General features: G+C 44.5%; 1 protein-coding gene across 6 annotated transcripts in view; it reads left to right on the top strand.

The window, feature by feature from the left end:
* The window catches only part of LOC138643219 (cytochrome P450 2C20-like), a 383,231-nt gene that overhangs the window by 95,395 nt on the left and 264,234 nt on the right, over positions 1-23,602 (top strand). For 4 of the 6 annotated variants that reach the window (XM_069732074.1, XM_069732075.1, XM_069732080.1 and 1 more), the window contains one exon: positions 2,827-2,875. The exons of 1 other annotated variant lie outside the window; for it this stretch is intronic. In XM_069732074.1, coding sequence (XP_069588175.1) covers positions 2,827-2,875 — 49 coding nt within the window. Of the gene's footprint in view, positions 1-83; positions 265-2,826; positions 2,876-23,602 lie in introns of those variants that run through there. One more of the 6 variants, XM_069732077.1, reaches the window with a different exon arrangement.

Here is a 23,602-nt window from a genome sequence, read left to right as displayed (position 1 = left end):
CAGGTTTGTTGAGGTGTAGTCCATCTCTGGCGAGGAGTCCATCGTACAAGTAATTCACACCGTGGTCCAGGAATCCGAATCCTTGTTGTCTGCACCATCGTCTTAGCCAGTTGTTTGCATCAAGGATCCTGTTCCATCTCCTGGTGCCATGCCCGTCTACTGGAAGGATAGAAGAAAAAACTACCTGTGCATCCAGTCCAATAGACCGTATAAGTTCTAAATACTAGATAGTGCCAATTTACATGGACAAATAGTCCTGACAAGGTGCGTTCCACAGCGACCCCGACAGCGCCGTTTCGCCTGACTGGCTTCCTCAACAAGGGGGCATAAGTGTCTAACAGCTAACTACTCTAACTATATATACGCGTGGCACAGCTGAGAAGAGCGTCTGTGTAATGAATACACCACGGCGCATGCGCTGGTCTGTGGACGTCACACAAAGGGATAACTTCCGGTCCTCCGCACCCGGAAAGCGAGTGTGAGACGCTTCGCTCTCCCCTATGCACGGAGCCAGAAGTCACCATGACAACGTTAGACCGGCGCATGCGCACATCATACACAGAGGCAGGAAATGTACTGAGAGCACAACAGAGAAAGGTAACACCGGGATGCAAATACGGGCAAGTGGTGTCAGAAGTCACCATGGCAGCGTAAAGCCGGTACCTGCGCACATCATACCCAGAGGCACAAATTATATTAAGAGCGCAACAAATAGAGATAATACCGGAATGCAAAATATGGATAAATAATGTAACAATCCATAGATAAAGAAAAGGAGAGAAACAAATACTATACACCTATATAAATTATACGTAAATACTAATAATACAAACATAATATAAAAAGAAAAACTATAGAATCTGTTGAATGTTGCATACAGAATAACAGTATATATAACAATACCCTCAACAGTACACAATAAAAACAGTACCCACAAATATGTCTACCATATTAATAACACCTCATATGTGTATCTAAAGTACAGAATATAAAAGCCATAAATAATTAAGAACCTATGGCTAAAGTGCCAATGTAAAAAAAGGGGGGAACAAAATCCCCTACATATTAGAATAATAATTAGTAAGTAAAAAATTACAGTGAATAAGAACTACTAGTTGTACAAAAAATATATAATATATACAGTGGGGCAAAAAAGTATTTAGTCAGTCAGCAATAGTGCAAGTTCCACCACTTAAAAAGATGAGAGGCGTCTGTAATTTACATCATAGCTAGACCTCAACTATGGGAGACAAACTGAGAAAAAAAAATCCAGAAAATCACATTGTCTGTTTTTTTAACATTTTATTTGCATATTATGGTGGAAAATAAGTATTTGGTCAGAAACAAAATTTCATCTCAATACTTTGTAATATATCCTTTGTTGGCAATGACAGAGGTCAAACGTTTTCTGTAAGTCTTCACAAGGTTGCCACACACTGTTGTTGGTATGTTGGCCCATTCCTCCATGCAGATCTCCTCTAGAGCAGTGATGTTTTTGGCTTTTCGCTTGGCAACACGGACTTTCAACTCCCTCCAAAGGTTTTCTATAGGGTTGAGATCTGGAGACTGGCTAGGCCACTCCAGGACCTTGAAATGCTTCTTACGAAGCCACTCCTTCGTTGCCCTGGCGGTGTGCTTTGGATCATTGTCATGTTGAAAGACCCAGCCACGTTTCATCTTCAATGCCCTTGCTGATGGAAGGAGGTTTGCACTCAAAATCTCACGATACATGGCCCCATTCATTCCTTCATGTACCCGGATCAGTCGTCCTGGCCCCTTTGCAGAGAAACAGCCCCAAAGCATGATGTTTCCACCACCATGCTTTACAGTAGGTATGGTGTTTGATGGATGCAACTCAGTATTCTTTTTCCTCCAAACACGACAAGTTGTGTTTCTACCAAACAGTTCCAGTTTGGTTTCATCAGACCATAGGACATTCTCCCAAAACTCCTCTGGATCATCCAAATGCTGTCTAGCAAACTTCAGACGGGCCCGGACATGTACTGGCTTAAGCAGTGGGACACGTCTGGCACTGCAGGATCTGAGTCCATGGTGGCGTAGTGTGTTACTTATGGTAGGCCTTGTTACATTGGTCCCAGCTCTCTGCAGTTCATTCACTAGGTCCCCCCGCGTGGTTCTGGGATTTTTGCTCACCGTTCTTGTGATCATTCTGACCCCACGGGGTGGGATTTTGCGTGGAGCCCCAGATCGAGGGAGATTATCAGTGGTCTTGTATGTCTTCCATTTTCTAATTATTGCTCCCACTGTTGATTTCTTCACTCCAAGCTGGTTGGCTATTGCAGATTCAGTCTTCCCAGCCTGGTGCAGGGCTACAATTTTGTTTCTGGTGTCCTTTGACAGCTCTTTGGTCTTCACCATAGTGGAGTTTGGAGTCAGACTGTTTGAGGGTGTGCACAGGTGTCTTTTTATACTGATAACAAGTTTAAACAGGTGCCATTACTACAGGTAATGAGTGGAGGAAAGAGGAGACTCTTAAAGAAGAAGTTACAGGTCTGTGAGTGCCAGAAATCTTGATTGTTTGTTTCTGACCAAATACTTATTTTCCACCATAAAATGCAAAAAAAAATGATAAAAAAACAGACAATGTGATTTTCTGGATTTTTTTTTCTCAGTTTGTCTCCCATAGTTGAGGTCTACCTATGATGTAAATTACAGACGCCTCTCATCTTTTTAAGTGGTGGAACTTGCACTATTGCTGACTGACTAAATACTTTTTTGCCCCACTGTATATATATAAAATTAAATATCATTCTTCTATTCTTTTATTATATTCTCTCCTTTTCTTTCTTCTTTCTTCATCCATAGATAAGGACTTCAAAACAAAACACCACCAACAGACCGGCCGCCATACCAGGTAAGTAGCCGCCCAATATCAGAAACGGATAACTATTATGAATAAAATACAAAAATTAATATCAAAATATTAAAAAACACATACGAACACAGTTAAAAAGAAGGACCTCAGGATATATATATTGAATATGTTGATAAAGAGAATATGCCCAGAAAATATGAGCCAATGGAGATAGAGCATATAAGACCCGTAAATAATATTGGGGAAATATATTCCAAGATTCTGACTCTCAAAGTAAATAAATTACAAGAATGAACTAAAACCCTGAGTCTCATTAAGGCCATCAGGAGCCAATGTGCCTAATAAGTAAATCCATTTACTCTCTTTTTGAGCAAGTATTTTGGCCAAATTACCACCTCTACTTCCCAATTGAATTTGATCAATAGCTTGAATTTTAAGCCCTCTAGGATCAGACTGATGATATAATTTAAAATGCCTAGGTACAGTTTTCAAAACACTGGGGTCAGTAATGGTAACAGATTTTTCAATATCTCTTACATGCTCTCTTGTCCTGACACGTAGTTCTCGTTTGGTCAAACCAATATAAACTTTGCCACATGGACAATGAGCATGATAAATAAACCCTTTGGACGTACATGTAAGCCTCTTTTTTATTTCAAAGACTCTAGATCCATCATGATTATTAAATGACTTACTTTTAAACATGTTACAACATCCTTTACACATGTTGCATGGAAAAAAAGCCATTTTCCCCAATTGTACCTGATTTGGAACTGGTTGCTGAATAATGACTGTGAACGAGAAGATTTTTAAGATTCCTGGACCTTCTTGAAACCATCAATGGCCGATCCGGTAGAATTGTCTTCAGAATGGGGTCTGATTGCAAAATACTCCAATGCTTTTGCATAATTCTAGATAGTTCAGGTCATTGTTTATTAAACCTCGTAATAAATCGTACTGCGTTTATTGCCTTTTTTGCGTTCTTCACCTCCTTCTTTCTATTACCATATAACAATTCATCCCTTGAAACATTAGCAGCTTTTTTGAGGCCTTTTTTAATTTGACAATTACTATATCCCCTGTCAGAGAATCTTCTGGTTAAATCCCATGCCTGATTATCATAATCATCGACAGTTGTACAAATCCTTTTGATTCGGAGAAATTGCCCCGTTGGTATGCCATTAATTGTTGACCTAATGTGCGGCACCAGCTGATCCCTAGTCGCTGTGGCATGCGCTTAGGGATCAGCTGACGCCGCACAGTCTGGAGAAGGCGAAAGGAGATGAGTGAGAGGCGAAGATATGCACTGCGCATGCCCATAAATCCCAGCCCCGCAGCGTGAATAAATCAGAAGACACTGCGGGGCATGATCTCGGGCAGCGCGGCTGCAGAGTTGCAGTCAGCCTGACATCAAATTATGTCAGAAGACGGGCAGTTCTAACTGCGCATGCCCAAGGGATAACATAACAGCGAAGGCTCCGGGACAGATTCAAACAATGCTGAGGAGGCGGTGCCCGGTGCCAAGGGGGTATTAATGACGGCTGTGCTGCGTCTCATTAAGAAGGAAAGTCCCACCTCCGGGACGGTTTCACAGTATGAGGGGGCACATTTTATAAGTGTTATCTTCAGCATGTGCAAGGAGCATAAGTAAAAGAGCCACCTTTTCCTTGTGCAGCATTAGTGCTGCACAAGGTGGCTCTTTTAGTTACAAACGCCTGGGGAGGGTTACAGGTTCCCTTTCAACTTGCTCCATTTAGGCCTCAGCCTACACTCTGTTTCTCCTGTAATTCCTGTGCTCCAACACCGCCAGTTGCTGCTCGGAAGTGCCGTCTGCACAATCAACACATGCTACGCTGTTTTGGGGTTCAGTAACATCAGTTGATCCCCAGCTGTGTGTGCAGCAATTTCTCCTGCTCCCTCCACATTGACACCACTACAGATTTTAAACTTGCTCCAATTAGGTCTCAGCCTACACTCTGTTTCTCATGTAATCCATGGGCTCCAACACCACCAGTTGCTGCTCAGCAGTGTCTTTGGCACGGGTACTCCCTCCTGCCCAGCCTGGTTCCAGCATGCCAGCTGTTTCCGGTTAGTGTCAAGGTCACTTTGCCTCCAATACATTTTCCTGTCGGGATGCGGTTGGGTTAGCCAACTGTATGGTGCCTGCAGTTTAGGTGCTTCCTATGTGGGCTGCAGGAACTGGCAATCAAGGCTGGTTCCATAGTGCCAATAGGACAAGCTCCCCCTGTAGGACTGTGGGTTTTCGGTAACTACGGCAAGCTCGCGGCCTAGCAATTCTTGTTTTCCTGTGGACCTTCTGCCTATCTGAGTTCCAGCACCATTAGCTGGTTCTTTGGAAGACAATCTTGAATAGTAACATAGTAACATAGTAACATAGTTAGTAAGGCCGAAAAAAGACATTTGTCCATCCAGTTCAGCCTATATTCCATCATAATAAATACCCAGATCTACGTCCTTCTACAGAACCTAATAATTGTATGATACAATATTGTTCTGCTCCAGGAAGACATCCAGGCCTCTCTTGAACCCCTCGACTGAGTTCGCCATCACCACCTCCTCAGGCAAGCAATTCCAGATTCTCACTGCCCTAACAGTAAAGAATCCTCTTCTATGTTGGTGGAAAAACCTTCTCTCCTCCAGACGCAAAGAATGCCCCCTTGTGCCCGTCACCTTCCTTGGTATAAACAGATCCTCAGCGAGATATTTGTATTGTCCCCTTATATACTTATACATGGTTATTAGATCGCCCCTCAGTCGTCTTTTTTCTAGACTAAATAATCCTAATTTCGCTAATCTATCTGGGTATTGTAGTTCTCCCATCCCCTTTATTAATTTTGTTGCCCTCCTTTGTACTCTCTCTAGTTCCATTATATCCTTCCTGAGCACCGGTGCCCAAAACTGGACACAGTACTCCATGTGCGGTCTAACTAGGGATTTGTACAGAGGCAGTATAATGCTCTCATCATGTGTATCCAGACCTCTTTTAATGCACCCCATGATCCTGTTTGCCTTGGCAGCTGCTGCCTGGCACTGGCTGCTCCAGGTAAGTTTATCATTAACTAGGATCCCCAAGTCCTTCTCCCTGTCAGATTTACCCAGTGGTTTCCCGTTCAGTGTGTAATGGTGATATTGATTCCCTCTTCCCATGTGTATAACCTTACATTTATCATTGTTAAACCTCATCTGCCACCTTTCAGCCCAAGTTTCCAACTTATCCAGATCCATCTGTAGCAGAATACTATCTTCTCTTGTATTAACTGCTTTACATAGTTTTGTATCATCTGCAAATATCGATATTTTACTGTGTAAACCTTCTACCAGATCATTAATGAATATGTTGAAGAGAACAGGTCCCAATACTGACCCCTGCGGTACCCCACTGGTCACAGCGACCCAGTTAGAGACTATACCATTTATAACCACCCTCTGCTTTCTATCACTAAGCCAGTTACTAACCCATTTACACACATTTTCCCCCAGACCAAGCATTCTCATTTTGTGTACCAACCTCTTGTGCGGCACGGTATCAAACGCTTTGGAAAAATCGAGATATACCACGTCCAATGACTCACCGTGGTCCAGTCTATAGCTTACCTCTTCATAAAAACTGATTAGATTGGTTTGACAGGAGCGATTTCTCATAAACCCATGCTGATATGGAGTTAAACAGTTATTCTCATTGAGATAATCCAGAATAACATCCCTCAGAAACCCTTCAAATATTTTACCAACAATAGAGGTTAGACTTACTGGCCTATAATTTCCAGGTTCACTTTTAGAGCCCTTTTTGAATATTGGCACCACATTTGCTATGCGCCAGTCCTGCGGAACAGACCCTGTCGCTATAGAGTCACTAAAAATAAGAAATAATGGTTTATCTATTACATTACTTAGTTCTCTTAGTACTCGTGGGTGTATGCCATCCGGACCCGGAGATTTATCTATTTTAATCTTATTTAGCCGGTTTCGCACCTCTTCTTGGGTTAGATTGGTGACCCTTAATATAGGGTTTTCATTGTTTCTTGGGATTTCACCTAGCATTTCATTTTCCACCGTGAATACCGTGGAGAAGAAGGTGTTTAATATGTTAGCTTTTTCCTCGTCATCTACAACCATTCTTTCCTCACTATTTTTTAAGGGGCCTACATTTTCAGTTTTTATTCTTTTACTATTGATATAGTTGAAGAACAGTTTGGGATTAGTTTTACTCTCCTTAGCAATGTGCTTCTCTGTTTCCTTTTTGGCAGCTTTAATTAGTTTTTTAGATAAAGTATTTTTCTCCCTATAGTTTTTTAGAGCTTCAATGGTGCCATCCTGCTTTAGTAGTGCAAATGCTTTCTTTTTACTGTTAATTGCCTGTCTTACTTCTTTGTTTAGCCACATTGGGTTTTTCCTATTTCTTGTCCTTTTATTCCCACAAGGTATAAACCGCTTACACTGCCTATTTAGGATGTTCTTAAACATTTCCCATTTATTATCTGTATTCTCATTTCTGAGGATATTGTCCCAGTCTACCAGATTAAGGGCATCTCTAAGCTGTTCAAACTTTGCCTTCCTAAAGTTCAATGTTTTTGTGACTCCCTGACAAGTCCCCCTAGTGAAAGACAGGTGAAACTGCACAATATTGTGGTCGCTATTTCCTAAATGCCCAACCACCTGCAGATTTGTTATTCTGTCAGGTCTATTAGATAGTATTAGGTCTAAAAGTGCTGCTCCTCTGGTTGGATTCTGCACCAATTGTGAAAGATAATTTTTCTTGGTTATTAGCAGAAACCTGTTGCCTTTATGGGTTTCACAGGTTTCTGTTTCCCAGTTAATATCCGGGTAGTTAAAGTCCCCCATAACCAGGACCTCATTATGGGTTGCAGCTTCATCTATCTGCTGTAGAAGTAGACTTTCCATGCTTTCTGTTATATTTGGGGGTTTGTAACAGACCCCAATGAGAATTTTGTTACCATTTTTCCCTCCATGAATTTCAACCCATATGGACTCGACATCCTCATTCCCTTCGCTAATATCCTCCCTTAAAGTGGACTTTAGACAAGACTTTACATAGAGACAAACCCCTCCTCCTCTCCGATTTTTACGATCCTTTCTAAACAGACTGTAACCCTGTAAGTTAACTGCCCAGTCATAGCTTTCATCTAACCATGTCTCGGTTATTCCCACTATGTCAAAGTTACCTGTAGATATTTCTGCTTCTAGTTCTTCCATCTTGTTTGTCAGGCTTCTGGCGTTTGCGAGCATGCAGTTTAGAGGATTTTGTTTTGTTCCAATCTCCTCACTGTGGATTGTTTTAGAAATGTTCTTACCTCCCTTCTGAGTATGTTTTCCTGGGTCGTCTTTGTTCGAGTCTAATGTTTTTCTTCCCGTCCCCTCTTCTTCTAGTTTAACGCCCTCCTGATGAGTGTAGCGAGTCTTCTGGCGAATGTGTGTTTCCCAGGTTTGTTGAGGTGTAGTCCGTCTCTGGCGAGGAGTCCATCATACCAGTAATTCACACCGTGGTCCAGGAATCCAAATCCTTGTTGTCTGCACCATCGTCTTAGCCAGTTGTTTGCATCAAGGATCCTGTTCCATCTCCTGGTGCCATGCCCGTCTACTGGAAGGATAGAAGAAAAAACTACCTGTGCATCCAGTTCCTTTACTTTCTTCCCCAACTCTTCAAAGTCCTTGCAGATTGTCGGTAGGTCCTTCCTTGCCGTGTCATTGGTGCCAACATGTATCAGAAGAAATGGGTGGACGTCCTTGGAGCTGAAGAGCTTTGGTATCCTATCGGTCACATCCTTGATCATCGCACCTGGAAGGCAGCATACTTCTCTTGCAGTTATGTCCGGTCTGCAGATGGCTGCTTCGGTGCCTCTCAGTAGTGAGTCTCCCACCACCACCACTCTTCGTTGCTTCTTGGCTGTACTTTTTGCTGTCACTTGTTGCTGTGTGCCCTTTTCTTTTTTGCTTGCTGGTATTGCTTCATTCTTAGGTGTGCCATCTTCATCCTCTACAAAGATTTGATATAGGTTCTTCAGTTGTGTGGTTGGTGATTTCTCCATGGTCTTCTTGCTTCTTTTGGTCACATGCTTCCACTCATCTGCTTTTGGAGGTTCTCTGACACTTTTTGCACCTTCTGTGACCAGTAGAGATGCTTCTGTTCTGTCTAGAAAGTCTTCATTCTCTTTGATGAGTTTCAAAGTTGCTATTCTTTCTTCCAGACCCCGCACCTTTTCTTCTAAAAGGGCCACTAGTCTACACTTCTGACAGGTGAAATTGGATTCTTCTTCTGGTCGATCTGTGAACATGTAGCACATGCTGCAGCTCACCATGTAGGTTGTCACATCTGCCATGTTGCTCCTAGATCCTGCTGACTTGCTGTGTGTTTTCCTTCTTGTGTAATCTACTCAGCCAAGCTCTCTTGCAATAATGTCCTACAGGCAATAGGTTCCCCTGGCTCAAGGACCGTCAGCTGGTTCCAGGCAGAGCCTTTGGCTTAGGTGCCTCCTTCTGGGTATCCGAGTTACACCAACGTCTGGTGGTCCTTGGTAGTGCTTTCTGGCACGGGAACCTTCTGCTTAGTAACCAGGTTCCAGTACCTTCAGCTGGTCCTCTGTAGTTCCATTGGCTCTTGTACCTTCTGCTACCCATCCGGGTTCCAGTACCGTCAGCTGGTTCTCAGCAGTGTCTTTGGCTCTTGTACCTTCTGCTCCCCATCCTGATTCCAGTACCTTCAGCTGGTTCCAGGCTGAGCCTTTGGCTTAGGTGCCTCCTTTTGGGTATCCGAGTTCCACCAACGTCTGGTGGTCCTTGGTAGTGCTTTCTGGCATAGGTACCTTCTGTTTAGTAATCGGGTTCCAGTACCGTCAGCTGGTCCTCTGTAGTTCCATTGGCTCTTGTACCTTCTGCTACCCATCGGGGCTCCAGTACCGTCAGCTGGTACTCGGCAGTGTCTTTGGCTCTTGTACCTTCTGCTCCCCATCCTGATTCCAGTACTGTCAGCTGGTTCCAGGCTGAGATTAGGGCTTAGGTGCCTCATTTTGGGTATCCGAGTTCCACCAACGTCTGGTGGTCCTTGGTAGTGTTTTCTGGCATGGGTACCTCCTGATTAGTCACCGGGTTCCAGTACCCTCAGTTGGTCCTCGGTAGTTCCATTGGCTCTTGTACCTTCGGCTACCCATCCGGATTCCAGTACCGTCAGCTGGTTTTCGGCAGTGTCTTTGGCTCTTGTACCATCTGCTCCCCATCCTGGTTCCAGTACTGTCAGCTGGTTCCAGGCAGAGCCTTTGGCTTAGGTGCCTCCTTCTGGGTATCCGAGTTACACCAATGTCTGGTGGTCCTTGGTAGTGCTTTCTGGCACGGGTACCTCCTACTTGGTAACCGGGTTCCAGTACCATCAGCTGTGTTATGATCAGGTGGCCTTGGAGCAGCATGAAATGACCTTCGCTGGAGCAGTGGTAACTTTACTGACCGCAACCCCTGATCCTATGACAGCAACTAGAAGTAGCCGTGGGGTGTGCCTAACCAGACCTAGACACCTCGACACAGCCTAAGGACTAAATATCCCTAAAGATGGAAATAGGAAAACTTTCTTGCCTCAGAGTAGACCCCCAAAGGATAGGTAGCCCCCAACAAATAATGACTGTGAGTAGGAGAGGAAAAGACACACGCAGACAGAAAATAGGGATAAGCAAAGGAGGCCACTTCTACCTAGATAGGAAAGGATAGTACAGGATACTATGCGGTCAGCATAAAACACTACAAAATATCCACAGCAGAAAAATACAAAAACTCCACCACCTAACTAAAGATGTGGAGAGTATATCTGCGACTCCAGGGAGTCCAACTAGACTGAGAAAAACAACAGGCGCAGTCTAGCAGGAACAAAATAGAAACAAGATAAGCACAGAAAATAAACACACAGCAGTGTGTCTAAGAAAATGAAGAAAACACTTATCTTAGCTGAATTGGCAGCAAGCAGGAGGGGCCAGGCAGAGGACCAACACTTCCAAAGGAACATTGACTACTGGCAAGGACTAATGAGTCCTGCACAGCTAAATACCCCAGTCCGAATTGCAATTTGCAGAAACACCTGTCCAAGACTGCTGCTCAGGAATAACTGCATTCCCATCAACAACCACCGAAGGGAGCCCAAGAGCTGATTCACAACAGTACCCCCCCCTTGAGGAGGGGTCACCGAACCCTCACCAGATCCCCCAGGCCGGTCAGGACGAGCAAGATGAAAGGCACGAACCAAATCAGCGGCATGGACATCAGAGGCCGAAACCCAAGAATTATCCTCCTGGCCATAACCCTTCCATTTGACAAGGTACTGAAGCTTCCGCCTCAAAAAACGAGAATCCAAAATCTTCTCAACCACATATTCCAACTCCCCATCGGCCAACACAGGGGCCGGAGGATCAACAGAGGGAACAAAGATCTATGGAAGACATTATGGATAGCAAAAGAGGCTGGAAGCGCCAGACGAAAAGACACCGGATTAATAATCTCAGAAATCCTATAAGGACCAATAAACCGAGGCTTAAACTTAGGAGAAGAAACCTTCATAGGAACATGATGGGAAGATAACCAAACCAGATCCCCAACCCGAAGCCGGGAACCAACACAGCGACGTCGGTTAGCAAAACGTAGAGCCTCCTCCTGAGACAACACCAGATTGTCCACCACCTGAGCCCAAATCTGCTGCAACCTGTCAACCACAGAATCCACACCAGGAAAGTCAGAAGACTCAACCTGCCCAGAAGAAAAACGAGGATGAAAACCAAAATTACAAAAAAAAGGCGAAACCAAAGTAGCCGAACTAGCCCGATTATTAAGGGCAAACTCGGCCAACGGCAAAAAAGCCACCCAATCATCCTGATCAGCAGACACAAAGCATCTCAAATAAGTCTCCAAAGTCTGATTAGTACGCTCGGTCTGGCCATTTGTCTGAGGATGAAATGCAGAAGAAAAAGACAACTCAATGCCCAGCCTAGCACAAAAGGCCCGCCAAAACCTAGAAACAAACTGGGAACCTCTGTCGGACACAATATTCTCAGGAATACCATGCAAATGGACCAAATGCTGAAAAAACAATGGAACCAAATCAGAAGAAGAAGGCAATTTAGGCAAAGGCACCAAATGAACCATCTTAGAGAATCGATCACAAACAACCCAGATAACCAACATCCTCTGGGAAACAGGAAGATCGGAAATAAAATCCATAGAAATATGCGTCCAGGGCCTCTCAGGGACCGGCAATGGCAAAAGCAACCCACTAGCACGGGAGCAACAAGGCTTGGCCCGCGCACAAGTCCCACAGGACTGCACAAAAGACCGCACATCACGCGATAAAGAAGGCCAACAAAATGACCTACCAACCAAGTCTCTGGTACCAAAAATGCCAGGATGACCAGCCAACACAGAACAGTGAACCTCAGAAATCACTCTACTAGTCCATCTGTCAGGAACAAACAGCTTCCCCACAGGACAACGATCAGGTTTGTCAGCCTGAAATTTCTGAAGAACCCGTCGTAAATCAGGAGAAACGGCAGAAAGGACCACCCCATCCTTCAAAATACCGACTGGTTCCAAGACCTCAGGAGAATCAGGCAAAAAACTCCTAGAGAGGGCATTAGCCTTAATATTCTTAGAACCCGGAAGGTACGAGACCACGAAATCAAATTGAGAAAAAAACAAGGCCCATCGAGCCTGTCTAGGATTCAACCGTTTGGCAGACTCGAGGTAAATCAGATTCTTATGATCGGTCAAGACCACAATACGGTGCTTAGCTCCCTCAAGCCAATGTCGCCACTCCTCAAACGCCCACTTCATAGCCAACAACTCCCAATTGCCAACATCATAATTGCATTCAGCAGGTGAAAACTTACGGGAAAAGAAGGCACACGGTTTCATTAAGGAACCAACAGGATCCCTCTGAGACAAAACAGCCCCTGCCCCAATCTCAGAAGCGTCAACCTCAACCTGAAATGGAAGAGAAACATCCGGTTGACGCAACACAGGAGCAGAAGTAAAACGATGCTTAAGTTCCTGAAAGGCAGAGACAGCCGCAGGGGACCAATTCGCCACATCAGCGCCCCTCCTCGTCAAATCAGTCAAGGGTTTAACCACGCTGGAAAAATTAGCAATGAAACGGCGATAAAAATTAGCAAAACCCTAAAATTTCTGAAGGCTCTTCACGGATGTGGGCTGAATCCAATCATGAATGGCCTGAACCTTAACCGGATCCATCTCTACAGACGAGGGAGAAAAAATAAAGCCCAAAAAGGAAACCTTCTGCACCCCAAAAAGACACTTAGACCCTTTCACAAACAAGGCATTGTCACGAAGGATCTGAAATACCATCATGACCTGCTGCACATGAGACTCCCAATCATCGGAAAAAATCAAAATATCGTCCAAATATACAATCAGGAATTTATCAAGATAATTCCGGAATATATCATGCATGAAGGACTGAAAAACAGATGGAGCATTAGAGAGTCCGAATGGCATCACAAGGTATTCAAAATGGCCTTTGGGCGTGTTAAACGCAGTTTTCCTTTCATCACCCTGCTTAATACAAGATTATAAGCCCCCCGAAGGTCAATCTTAGTAAACCAACTAGCTCCCTTAATCCTAGCAAACAAATCGGAAAGCAAAGGTAAAGGATATTGAAACTTGACCGTGATCTTATTCAAGAGGCGATAATCAATACAGGGTCTTAAGGAACCATCTTTTTTAGCAACAAAAAAGAACCCCGCTCCCAACGGTGAAGAAGATGGCCGAATATGCCCTTTCTCCAAAGACTCCTTAATATAGCTCCGCATGGCGGTATGTTCAGGTACAGACAGGTTGAAAAGTCAGCCCTTAGGAAACTTACAGCCTGGAATCAAGTCAATAGCACAATCGTAGTCCCTGTGTGGTGGAAGGAAACTGGACTTGGGCTCATCGAATACATCCTGAAAATCAGACAAAAACTCTGGAATTTCAGAAGAGGGAGAAGGGGCAATAGACATCAGAGGAACATCATTATGAACCCCCTGACAACCCCAACTAGTCACAGACATGGACTTCCAATCCAAAACAGGATTATGTACTTGCAACCATGGAAAACCCAGCACGATAGCATTATGCAAATTATGCAACACCAGAAATCGACAATCTTCCTGATGGGCTGGCGTCATGCGCATGGTCACCTGTGTCCAAAACTGGGGCTTATTTTTAGCCAAGGGTGTAGCATCAATGCCCCTTAAAGGAATAGGGTTCTGCAAAGGCTGCAAGGGAAAACCACAACGCCTGGCAAACCCAAAGTCCATTAAGTTCAAGGCGGCGCCTGAATCCACAAACGCCATGACAGAAAATGATGACAATGAACAGATCAAGGACACAGATAACAGAAATTTAGGTTGTACAGTACTGATGGTAAATGAACTGGCGATCCTCTTGGTCCGCCATGGGCAGACAGAAATGACATGGGAAGCGTCGCCACAATATTAACACAACCTATTCTGACGTCTGAAACCTTGTCGTTCCGTTCTAGACAGAATCCTATCACACTGCATTGGCTCAGGAATTTGCTCTGAGGATAACGCCACAGTGCACACAGTTCTGCGCTCCCGCAGGCGCCGATCAATCTGAATGGCCAGAGACATAGAATCACTCAGATTGGAGGGTGTGGGAAACCCCACCATAACATCTTTAACGGATTCAGAAAGACCCTTTCTGAAAATTGCCGCCAAAGCATCATTATTCCATTTAGTCAATACAGACCATTTTCTGAATTTCTGACAATACATTTCTGCCGCCTCTTGACCCTGAGACAGGGCCAACAAAGTCTTCTCAGCTGGATCCACTGAATTAGGTTCATCATACAGTAATCCTAACGCCTGAAAGAAGGAGTCTACATTAAGCAAAGCAGGATCCCCAGATTCCAGGGAAAATGCCCAATCCTGTGGATCACCATGCAGCAGGGAAATGATGATTTTAACTTGTTGAATGGAATCACTGGAGGATCGAGATTTCAATGCAAAAAACAGTTTACAGTTGTTTTTAAAACTCAAAAATTTGGACCTGTCGCCAAAAAACAAATCAGGAGTAGGTATCTTCGGTTCTAAAACAGGAGTCTGAACAATATAATCAGAAATACCCTGTACTCTAGCAGCAAGCTGGTCTACACATTCCTATTAGGTATATACTCACCCTCGAACGCGCCCTGCTTCTCTCCGGCAGCCTTCCTTCCTAAGAATCAGCCCTTCCAGGACCTTCGGTGACGTCGCGGTGACGTCGCGGCTTGTGATTGGTCGCGCGAGCGGTCACATGGGCGGCCGCGCGGCCAATCACAAGCCGCGACATCACCGCGACGTCACCGCAAGGTCCTGGAAGGCTGATTCTAAGGAAGGAAGGTTCCCGGTTAGTACCAGGGCGCGTTAGAGGGTAAGTATTGCGATATTTTTTATTTTAATTCTTTATTTTACACTTAAATCTGAATTCCGATACCAATTCCCGATATCTTAAACATATTGGGAATCGGTATCGGAATTCCGATTCTAGATTCAAAAGATCGCCACACAGGGGTCGGGTCGGGTTTCATGAAACCCGACCTTGCCAAAAGTCGGCGACTTTTGAAAAATTTCGACCCGTTTCGCTCAACCCTACCTGTCACAAATGAGAATATGATGAAGAAGAAGAATATGAAGAAGATGAAGAAGTAGAATATGAAGAAAAAGAATAGTTAAATAAAAAGAATATGAAGAATGTAAAAAAAAAAGAATAATAGGAAGAAGGTGAAGAAGAAGATGAATAAGGTGAAGGAGAAGTTGGTGAAAAAGATGCTGCTGCTCAGGATGATGAAAAAGAAAGTGTGGGAGAAGTAAAAAAGAAGGTGAAGAGCATGGAAGTAGTGAAACATAAATATCTGACAAAATATTAAAAATCTTAACAGAGTCAATATCATTGTAACTCCAAATGTCTTTAAAAAAATTAATTCCTGCAATTCCATTTGATTGGGCTAAACCTCTATGCCTTTAATGTCTCCTCCACCTCCCCCGATACATTCTACGTTATTCTTAGTTGTTTTCCTTCATGTAGAATCAACCTACAAGGAAAGAAAGGGTTTATTTTAATTCCGATATTTTTGTCCCATTGACTTGCATTGGTATGGGGTATCGGTATCAGCGATATCTGATATTTTTTGAATATAGGCCGATACCGATATTTCCGAATATCGGAAGGTATCGCTCAACACTAGTGACAGATGAGATCGCATGTAGAGATGCCCAAAGGTTTGACCAGCCCTGGTCACACGAAGGCGATGGTGGGAACGTGTCATAAGAGGTGGACGATGATGAGACACAATTGCCAGAAAGTCAGGAGGGGGAGCAGGGTGCGGATGTGGAAGATGAGGTGGTGGATGACTATGTGACTGACCCAACCTGGCAGGAGGACATGCAGAGTGAGGGCAGCAGCACACATGGGGAAGGAGGCATATCACCCCAACAGGCAGGAAGAAGCAGTGTGGTGGCCACAGACAGAAGGTGTGCATCTGTTCCCCGTAACACCAACATGAGGGAAGTTGCCATTCCAACTGTTAGATCTTCCCGAGTCTGGTTATTTTTTAAAGACTCTGCCGATAACCCCAAACATGCCATTTGCAGCACCTGCCATGCCAGCATCAGCAGGGGTAGCAAAACAACCAGCCTGACCACCACCAGCTGGCTTTGTGGGCTGAACCCCAGGCTCCAGGACCACTGTCTGCAGGTCACACAACTGCATCTTCCACTGTATTGCTTAGAAGCGAATACCCAGTACATCTTGCAAACAGCAACATCATCAAGCCAGTCCACGTCCTTGTCCCAGCACAGACTTCAGTTGTCTACACCCCAGTCTTTGGAACGCAAGCGGAAATAACCAGCCAACACTCCACAGGCCACAGTCATAAATTCTAACATTTCTCTTCTGCTTGCATTCCAAATGTTGCCTTTTAAGATAGTTGAGACAGAAGCTTTCCGCAACCTGATGGCAGCGGCCGCCCCAAGGTACTTGGTCCCCAGTCACCACTATTTCTCCCAGTGTGCCGTACTGGTATTACACCAGCAAGTGTCCCACAACATTACCCGTGCCCTCAGCAATGCTGATACAAGGAAAATTCGCCCAACCATGGACACGCGGACAAGTGCTTGTGGGCAGGGATGGTACATCTCACTGACAGCACACTGGGTTAACATAGTGGGAGCCGGGACCCAGTCGGACCTTGGGATGGAACACATCCTCCCCACGCCGATGAGTGCTGGCCCTACGTCAATCAGGGTTGCCCCCACAGTCTACAGTTCCTGCACCTGCTCCTCCTCTTCATCCTCCATCTCTGAAACCAACACATCAGTCAGAAGCTGGAAGCGCTGCAGCACTGCCTCAGCCAAGCGGCAACAGGCTGTGCTGAAGCTAATCTGCATAGGTGACGAACCGCACAATGCAGAAGTATTGTGGACTAGAGTTGAGCGAAACGGGGCAAAGTCGGGTTTCATGAAACCCGATCCGACCCCTGTGCGGGGTCGGCCATGCGGTACGCGACTTTCGCGCCAAAGTCGCGTTTCAATGACGCGAAAAGCGCCATTTCTCAGCCAATGAAGGTAAACGCAGAGTGTGGGCAGCGTGATGACATAGGTCCTGGTCCCCACCATCTTAGAGAAGGGCATTGCAGTGATTGGCTTGCTGTCTGCGGCGTCACAGGGGCTATAAAGGGGCGTTCCCGCCGACCGCCATGTTACTGCTGCTGATCTGAGCTTAGGGAGAGGTTGCTGCCGCTTCGTCAGAAGCAGGGATAGCGTTAGGCAGGGTCCATTAACCACCAAACCGCTTGTGCTGTAGCGATTTGCACTGTCCAACACCACCTTCGGTGTGCAGGGACAGTGGAAGCTACATTTTTTTTTTTTCCTCAGCGCTGTAGCTCATTGGGCTGCCCTAGAAGGCTCCCTGATAGCTGCATTGCTGTGTGTACGCCGCTGTGCAAACCAACTGCTTTTTTCAAAGCACAAATCCTCTTGTTCCTTCCTTTCTGCACAGCTATCTTTTTGGTTTGTACACACTTTTTATTTAATTTGTGCATCAGTCCACTCCTTATTGCTGCCTGCCATACCTGGCTGAGATTACTGCAGGGAGATAGTAATTGAAGGACATTTCCTTTTTTTTTTTTTTTGTGGGAGATTAAGATTGGCATTTCTGCTAGAGTGCCATCCCTGTCTGTGCCATCTCTCACTCAGTGGGCCATAGAAAGACTATTTATTTTTTTGCTTGATTTGGGTTCTAAAATCTACCTGAAAAAATCAATAAATCAATCAGTGGAAGAAAAATATTGGCCTCAGGGCTTGTGTGCCACTCCTTACTCCTGTGTGCATCATCACTCACTCAGTGGGCCATAGAAAGCCTATTTATTTTTTTGCTTGGTTTGGGTTCCAAAATGTACCTGAAAAAATCACTACATCAATCAGTGGGAGAAAAATATTGGCCTCAGGGCTTGTGTGCCACTCCAGACTTCTGTGTGCATCATCACTCACTCAGTGGGCCATAGAAAGACTATTTTTTTTTGTTGCTTTATTTGGGTTCTAAATTCTACCTGAAAAAATCAATAAATCAATCAGTGGGAGATTAATATTGGCCTTTGGGCTTGTGTGCCAGTCCTAAGCGTGCCATCTCTCTCACAAATAGTGGGCCATAGAAAGCCTATTTATTTTTGGTTTTATAAATTCTCCCTGAAAAAAAAAAGGGAGATTAATATTGGCCTTTGGGCTTGTGTGCCAGTCCTAAGCGTGCCATCTCTCTCTCTCAGATAGTGGGCCATAGAAAGCCTATTTATTATTTTTTTTATTGGGTTTATAAATTTTCCCTGGAAAAAAAAAAAAAGTGGGAGATTAATATTGGCCTCTGGGCTTGTGTGCCAGTCCTGAGCGTGCCATCTCTCTCACAAATAGTGGGCCATAGAAAGCCTATTTATTTTTTTTTTTTTGGTTTTATAAATTCTCCCTGAAAGAAAAAAGGGAGATTAATATTGGCCTTTGGGCTTGTGTGCCAGTCCTAAGCGTGCCATCTCTCTCTCTCAGATACTGGGCCATAGAAAGCCTATTTATTATTTTTTTTTTTTATTGGGTTTTTAAATTTTCCCTGAAAAAAAAAAAAAAAAGTGGGAGATTAATATTGGCCTCTGGGCTTGTGTGCCAGTCCTGAGCGTGCCATCTCTCTCACAAATAGTGGGCCATAGAAAGCCTATTTATTTTTATTTTTTTTTGGTTTTATAAATTCTCCCTGAAAAAAAAAGGGAGATTAATATTGGCCTTTGGGCTTGTGTGCCAGTCCTAAGCGTGCCATCTCTCTCACAAATAGTGGGCCATAGAAAGCCTATTTATTTATTTTTTTTTGGTTTTATAAATTCTCCCTGAAAAAAAAAAGGGAGATTAATATTGGCCTCTGGGCTTGTGTGCCAGTCCTAAGCGTGCCATCTCTCTCACAAATAGTGGGCCATAGAAAGCCTATTTATTTATTTTTTTTTGGTTTTATAAATTCTCCCTGAAAAAAAAAAGGGAGATTAATATTGGCCTTTGGGCTTGTGTGCCAGTCCTAAGCGTGCCATCTCTCTCTCTCAGATAGTGGGCCATAGAAAGCCTATTTATTATTTTTTTTATTGGGTTTATAAATTTTCCCAGAAAAAAAAAAAAAAATGGGAGATTAATATTGGCCTCTGGGCTTGTGTGCCACTCCTGACTCCTGTGTGTGCCATCTCTCAGTCAGTGGGCCATAGAAAGCCTATTTTTTGTTTTGTTTGTTTCTAAATTCTCCCTGTAAAAATCAGTTTATTTTATTTGGTTTCTAAATTCTTCCTGACAAAATCATTTTTTTTTATTATTTTTTTTTTCTAAAGTCTCCTTGAAAAAAAAAAAAAATCAAATCAGTGGGAGATTAATATTGCCCTTTCTGCTTGTGTGCCAGTCTTGACTCCTGGGTGTGCCATCTCTCTCTCTCTCTCCAATTGTGGGCCATAGAAAGCCTATTATTTTTTTAGCTTGATTTGGGTTCCAAAATCTACCTGAAAAAATCACTACATCAATCATTGGGAGAACAATATTGGCCTCTGGGCTTGTGTGCCACTCCTGACTCCTGTGTGCGTCATCTCTCATTCAGTGGGCCATAGAAAGCCTATGTTTTGTTTTATTTGTTTTCTAAATTCTCCCTGAAGAAATCATTTTATTTTATTTGGTTTCTAAATTTTTCCTGAAAAAATAATTTTATTCTATTATTTTTTTTTTCTAAAGTCTACCTGAAAAAAAAAAAAATCAGTGGGAGATTAATATTGCCCTTTCTGCTTGTGTGCCAGTCTTGACTCCTGGGTGTGCCATCTCTCTCTCTCTCTCTCTCCAATTGTGGGCCATAGAAAGCCTATTATTTTTTTAGCTTGATTTGGGTTCCAAAATCTACCTGAAAAAATCAATACATCAATCATTGGGAGAACAATATTGGCCTCTGGGCTTGTGTGCCACTCCTGACTCCTGTGTGCGTCATCTCTCACTCAGTGGGCCATAGAAAGCCTATTTTTTGTTTTATTTGTTTTCTAAATTCTCCCTGAAAAAATCATTTTATTTTATTTGGTTTCTAAATTCTTCCTGAAAAAATCATTTTATTCTATTATTTTTTTTTTCTAAAGTCTCCCAGAAAAAAAAAAAAAAATCAGTGGGAGATTAATATTGCCCTTTCTGCTTGTGTGCCAGTCTTGACTCCTGGGTGTGCCATCTCTCTCTCTCTCTCTCCAATTGTGGGCCATAGAAAGCCTATTATTTTTTTTGCTTGATTTGGGTTCCAAAATCTACCTGAAAAAATCACTACATCAATCATTGGGAGAAAAATATTGGCCTCTGGGCTTGTGTGCCACTCCTGACTCCTGTGTGTGGCATCTCTCACTCAGTGGGGCATAGAAAGCCTTTTTTTTTTTTTTTTTTTTTTTATTTGGTTTCTAAATTGTCATTGGAAAAATCATTTTATGTTATTTGGTTTCTAAATTCTTCCTGAAAAAATCATTTTATTTTATTTTGTTTCTAAAGTCTCCCTGAAAAAAAAATAAATAAATAAAAAAAAACAGTGGGAGATTAATATTTACATTTGTGCTTCAGTGACAGTCCTGCGTGTGTGGCATCTCTCTCATTTGGTGCCACCAAAAACAGAGTGTGTAACATTGTGCCTGATTTTCGTTGTGGTCTCACCCACCTGTAAAGGGGTAGCTAAATCATACTGAAGTTATAGCTCACCGTGTAAGTTGTGTGACAGCAACAAATACCGTTAGTTTGGTTACGTTTTTAAAACAATGAGGAAGTCTGGTGGAAGAGGTCGTGGCCGTGGGCGTTCATTGTCAGCTGGTAATGATGGTAGTGGTGGAGCATCAGGTGGTCGTGGGAAAAAAAATATTGCACCTAAGTCTGGAGCTGTGGAGCCAGGTTCGTCGTCTGGCTACACAAGGCCTCGAACGCTCCCTTTTCTGGGAGTAGGAAAACCGCTTTTAAAGCCGGAGCAGCAAGAGCAAGTTTTGGCTTATCTTGCTGACTCAGCCTCTAGCTCTTTTGCCTCCTCTCGTGAAACTGGTAAATGTAAAAGCAGCGCGTCGTTAGTGGATGTTCACGGTCAGGGACAAGTCGCTTCCTTGTCCTCTTCAGCAAAAACAACAGAGAAGAATGCAGCAGGCGACAAAACGGGTTACTCCATGGAGCTCTTTACACATACCGTCCCTGGCTTAGAAAGTGAAGCAGTTAACAGTCCATGCCCATTACAAGTTGAATCTGACATGGAGTGCACTGATGCACAGCCACAGCCAGACTACTATGCTGGTCCTTTGACTCAGACCACAACATTGCCCTCGCAGGGTGCTGATCAAGAATCAGACCCTGATGAGACTATGTTGCCCCATCACGAACGCTATACCACCGACCGACACGGTGACACAGACGAAGTTGCACACAAGCTACAAGAAGAGGTAATAGATGACCCAGTTCTTGACCCCGATTGGCAGCCATTGGGGGAACAGGGTGCAGGCGGCAGCAGTTCTGAAGCGGAGGAGGAGGGGCCGCAGCAGGCATCAACATCGCAACAGGTTCCATCTGCCGGGCCCGTATCTTGCCCAAAACGTGTGGCAAAGCCAAAACCTGTTGGAGGACAGCGTGGCCATCCGGTTAAAGCTCAGTCTGCAATGCCTGAAAAGGTATCCGATGCTAGAAAGAGTGCAGTCTGGCATTTTTTTAAACAACATCCAATTGATCAGCGCAAAGTCATCTGTCAAAAATGTTCAACTACCTTAAGCAGAGGGCAGAATCTGAAAAGTCTCAATACAAGTTGCATGCATAGACATTTAACCACCATGCATTTGCAAGCTTGGACTAACTACCAAACGTCCCTTAAGGTTGTAGCACCCTCGGCCAATGAAGCTAGTCATCAACGCAACATCCCTTCCGGCAGTGTAGGGCCACCATTTTCCGCACCACCTGCAGTATCTGTGCAGGTTTCTTTGCCAGGCCAAAGCAGTCAGGGTCAGGGAATCACCAGTTTCGTAGTAGGAAACACTGCATCTAGGGCACCGGCGGCAACAATACCATCTCCCACCGTCTCTCAGTCTGCCATGTCCACCGGCACCCCCGCTAGTTCCACGATCTCCAGCTCTCCAGTCCAGCTCACCCTACATGAGACTATGGTTAGAAAAAGGAAGTACTTAGCCTCGCATCCGCGTACACAGGGTTTGAACGCCCACATAGCTAGACTAATCTCGTTAGATGCCCTACCGGTTAGTTGGAAGCGAAGCTTTCAAAGCCCTGATGGACTACGCTGTACCACGCTACGAGCTACCCAGTCGACACTTTTTTTCCAGAAAAGCCATCCCAGGCCTCCACCAGCATGTTAAAGAGCGCATCGTCCATGCACTCAGGCAATCTGTGAGCACAAAGGTGCACCTGACAACAGATGCATGGACCAGTAGGCATGGCCAGGGACGTTACGTGTCCATCACGGCACACTGGGTGAATGTTGTGGATGCAGGATCCACAGGGGACAGCAAGTTTGGGACAGTTCTGCCTAGCCCACGGTCTAGGAAACAGTTGGCTGTAGCCGTTCGCACCCCCTCCTCCTCGTCCTCCTGCAGAAGCGAGAGCTCGTCCACAGACCGCAGTCGCACAACCACTCCATCCGCAGCTGCCACTGTTGCACACCAGGTCTCCCATTATGGGGCAGCTACTGGCAAACGTCAGCAGGCTGTATTGGCTATGAAGTGTTTGGGTGACAACAGACACACCGCGGAAGTTCTGTCCGAGTTCTTGCAGAAAGAAACGCAGTCATGGCTGGGCACTGTAGATCTTGAGGCAGGCAAGGTAGTGAGTGATAACGGAAGGAATTTCATGGCTGCCATCTCCCTTTCCCAACTGAAACACATTTCTTGCCTGGCTCACACCTTAAACCTGGTGGTGCAGTGCTTCCTGAAAAGTTATCCGGGGTTATCCGACCTGCTCCTGAAAGTGCATGGACTTTGCTCACATATCCGCCGTTCGCCCGTACACTCCAGCCGTATGCAGACCTACCAGCGTTCTTTAAACCTTCCCCAGCATCGCCTAATCATAGACGTTGCAACAAGGTGGAACTCAACACTGCACATGCTTCAGAGACTGTGCGAACAGAGGCGGGCTGTTATGTTTTTGTGGGAGGATACACATACACGGGCAGGCAGTAGGATGGCAGACATGGAGT

This window comes from Ranitomeya imitator, chromosome 6 (assembly GCF_032444005.1).
Source record: "Ranitomeya imitator isolate aRanImi1 chromosome 6, aRanImi1.pri, whole genome shotgun sequence".
NCBI classification, from domain to species: Eukaryota; Metazoa; Chordata; class Amphibia; order Anura; family Dendrobatidae; genus Ranitomeya; species Ranitomeya imitator.
Note: the sequence above shows the minus strand (reverse complement) of the source record. Positions and strands in the feature narration are given on the sequence as shown.